The 2633-nt window shown below is 63.9% G+C and overlaps 1 protein-coding gene across 1 annotated transcript; it reads right to left on the reverse strand.

Moving 5' to 3' along the window:
* Nucleotides 1-736: 736 nt before the first annotated feature.
* On the reverse strand, nt 737-2218 carry ETH_00042660 (uncharacterized protein; the record flags this gene model as incomplete). Its single annotated transcript, XM_013376425.1, has 3 exons — nt 737-824; nt 1006-1070; nt 1209-2218. Coding segments are annotated over 3 exons (1163 nt in total), but the record flags the coding sequence as incomplete, so codon positions are not given.
* Nucleotides 2219-2633: the final 415 nt, after the last annotated feature.

Consider the following 2633-nt stretch of genomic DNA (forward strand, 5'->3'; position numbering starts at 1 on the left):
GACACGGGCTGTAACAGCAGCAGCACCAGCGGCGGCTGTGGCGTGGGGACACGGGCTGCAACGGGAGCAGCGGCAGCAGCAGCAGCAGCAGCGCCTAAGTGCCATGCAGCTGCTTGAGGTAGCTTACTTGCTGCTGCTGCTTCAGCAGCAGCGGGAGAAAGTGCGTAGCAATTAATGGAAATGCAATTTAGACCCAAAATGGCACAAATCCGACTTGCAATAAAAGGGGCCCCACAGCTGAAGCATTCAGAAAAGAAACACAAACAATGTCTAAATGGCGATTGCCTGCTGCTGCTGCTGCTGCTGCTGCGCTGCTGTTGCTGTTGCTGCTGTTGCAGCTGGCGCTGCTGCTGGGGTTGCCTCTGCGTCACTGCTGCCTCCAGCTCCCTGCTGCTGCCGGTCTCTCCAGCGCTTAGTTGCTTTTATGTTTTCTGTCGCAGCAGCAGCTATTAGAACTAGCGACTGTTAGCAGCAGCAGCAGCACGCAGCGGCAGCAGCAGCACGCGGTAGCAGCAGCACTCAGCAGCAGCAGCAACAACAGGGGGCCAGCGCGCAGCAGCACCAGCCGCTGGAAGTAGCAGCTGTCAGGAGGAAAAGCTGCACGCTGTAGCAGCTGTCAGCAGCAGCAGCAGGCTGCAGCAGCAGCAGGCTGCAGCAGCAGCAGGCTGCAGCAGCAGCAGAAAGTGGCAGTAGCTAGACACAGCAGCAGCTAGCTGGAGCAGCTCTTTTGCTGCACTTACCCCTCGGCCCCACAAAGCAAGGCGCTGCCTCTGTCTCCAGCAGCAGCAGCAAGGCGCAGCCGCGTGACGGCGTAGCGCAGTAGCCTGCAGCAGCAGCAGAAGCAGCAGCAGAAGCAGCAGCAGCAGGAGCAGCAGCAGCAGCGAGAGAAGCTCTGAAGCCCTGGCGCCTCCACGCATGTTCTGTCCCTCGAGCCACAAAAGCCTCAGCAGGCCAGACCCAACGCGCTGCAGCAGCAGCAGCAGCAGCAACAACAGGGAGCCCCACCTGTCCAGGGGGCCCCGCAAAGACGGCAGCACCGGGAGGGGGCCCCTCCTGAGGACGTGGAACATCTGAGAGCAAAGAAAGACAAAAGATTTCAAAAGCATTAAAAGCACTTAAAAGCATTAAAAGCATTTAAAAGCACTTAAAAAAGAAACAAGACACAATTCCATTTCTAATTTCAAAAACTGCTGCCCCCAAAATCCCACCATATAAGGGGGGGGGGCCCCCCGCCCTGGGGCCTCCTGCAGCAGCAAATCTGTCCCTCCTTTCACTACAACTCTGCACTGAAAAGGGGAGGGGGGCCCCCCTGGGGGCCCCTCGGGGGGGCCCCCCAGGGAGGGGCCCCGGGGGGCCCCGCCGGGAGCCCCTGCAGGGGCCCCCAAGGAGGAGGCCCCTGCAGGGGCCCCCAAGGGGGCCCCTTGGGGGGCCCCTTTAGGGGCCCCTAAGGGGGGCCCCTGGGGGCCCCCCAGGCCCTCCAAAGCTGCCACTCTGAAGACCATGGCTACTTGGTGAAGGGACTCTGCGCCGCCGCAGCCAAAAACAGGGTCTGAGGGGCCCCAGTGGCAGAGGGGGGGCCCCCTATTGCTGCAGGGGCCCCCCCTCCCCAGCCTTTGCGTCAGCTGCGGGGGGGACAGGGGGGCCCCCCCTGGGGCTGCGGGGCCCCTGGGGGGCCGCTCGGGGGCCCCCCAGGTGGCTGCTGCTGCGCCGTCTTGCTGCGCTGCGGGGGCCCCCGGGGGCCCCCGGGGGCCCCAAACGAAGAGGGGCCCCAAGTCCGGGTTTTTGCTCGCTTTGCAAAGAACTCGAGAAGACAAAAAGGCACAGCGGGGGGCCCCCAGGCCAAAGGCCTCAGCATGTTCTACTTCGTGCAGCGAGAGGCAGCAGGGGCAGCCAGCAGGGGGGCCCCCAGGGTACTGGGGGGCCCCCTTGCTGCAGCCCGAAGTGCAGCAGGGGGCCCCGTAAGTGAGGGGCCCCCTGGGTACTGCAAAGATGTCTCCCACGGCCAACACGCGGGGCACAGAAAAGTAATCTGCGAGGAGTTCCTGGGCCTCTTCAGCCCTCAGGGGGGCCCCCCGGGGGCCTCCCGGGGACCCCAAACTGGGGGCCCCCAAAAGCCCCCAAGGGTCCACTCTGGGAGGGTACAGCTGCTGCAGCTGGCAGCGCGAGGCCACTGGCAGCAGGCGGAAGGGAAGGGGCAAAGAGGAACGCCCGGGGGGCCCTGAGCAGCAAAAGACGCAGCAGCAGCAGCAGCACGCCTAGCAGCAGCAGCAGCAGCAGCAGCAGCAAGAGCAGCACACACAGCAGCAGAACAGCAGTAGCAGCGGACGCGGCAGCAGCCACCGCAGCAACAACAGCAGTAGCAGCAGACGCAGCAGCATGCAAAGCAGCAACAACAGCAGCAGCACCATACGCAGAAGCAGCTAACGTAGCAGCAGCAGCAGCAGCAGCAGCAGCAGCACCTTCCCCGCCAGCATTAAACTCAGTGGCCTCCCAAACATCTACTTCTGCTTCCCCCGGGGTAATACCCAGGGCCCACAGCACAGCCCCTGGCAAAAACAAAACCGGCAGCGCAGAAATACCCTCTGGGGGCCCCCTTGGGGGCCCCTTTGGGGGCCCCTCTGGGGGCCCCACCT

The sequence above is a fragment of the Eimeria tenella genome, genomic scaffold (genome assembly GCF_000499545.2).
Source record: "Eimeria tenella Houghton genomic scaffold, Eth_scaff3429, whole genome shotgun sequence".
NCBI classification, from domain to species: Eukaryota; Apicomplexa; class Conoidasida; order Eucoccidiorida; family Eimeriidae; genus Eimeria; species Eimeria tenella.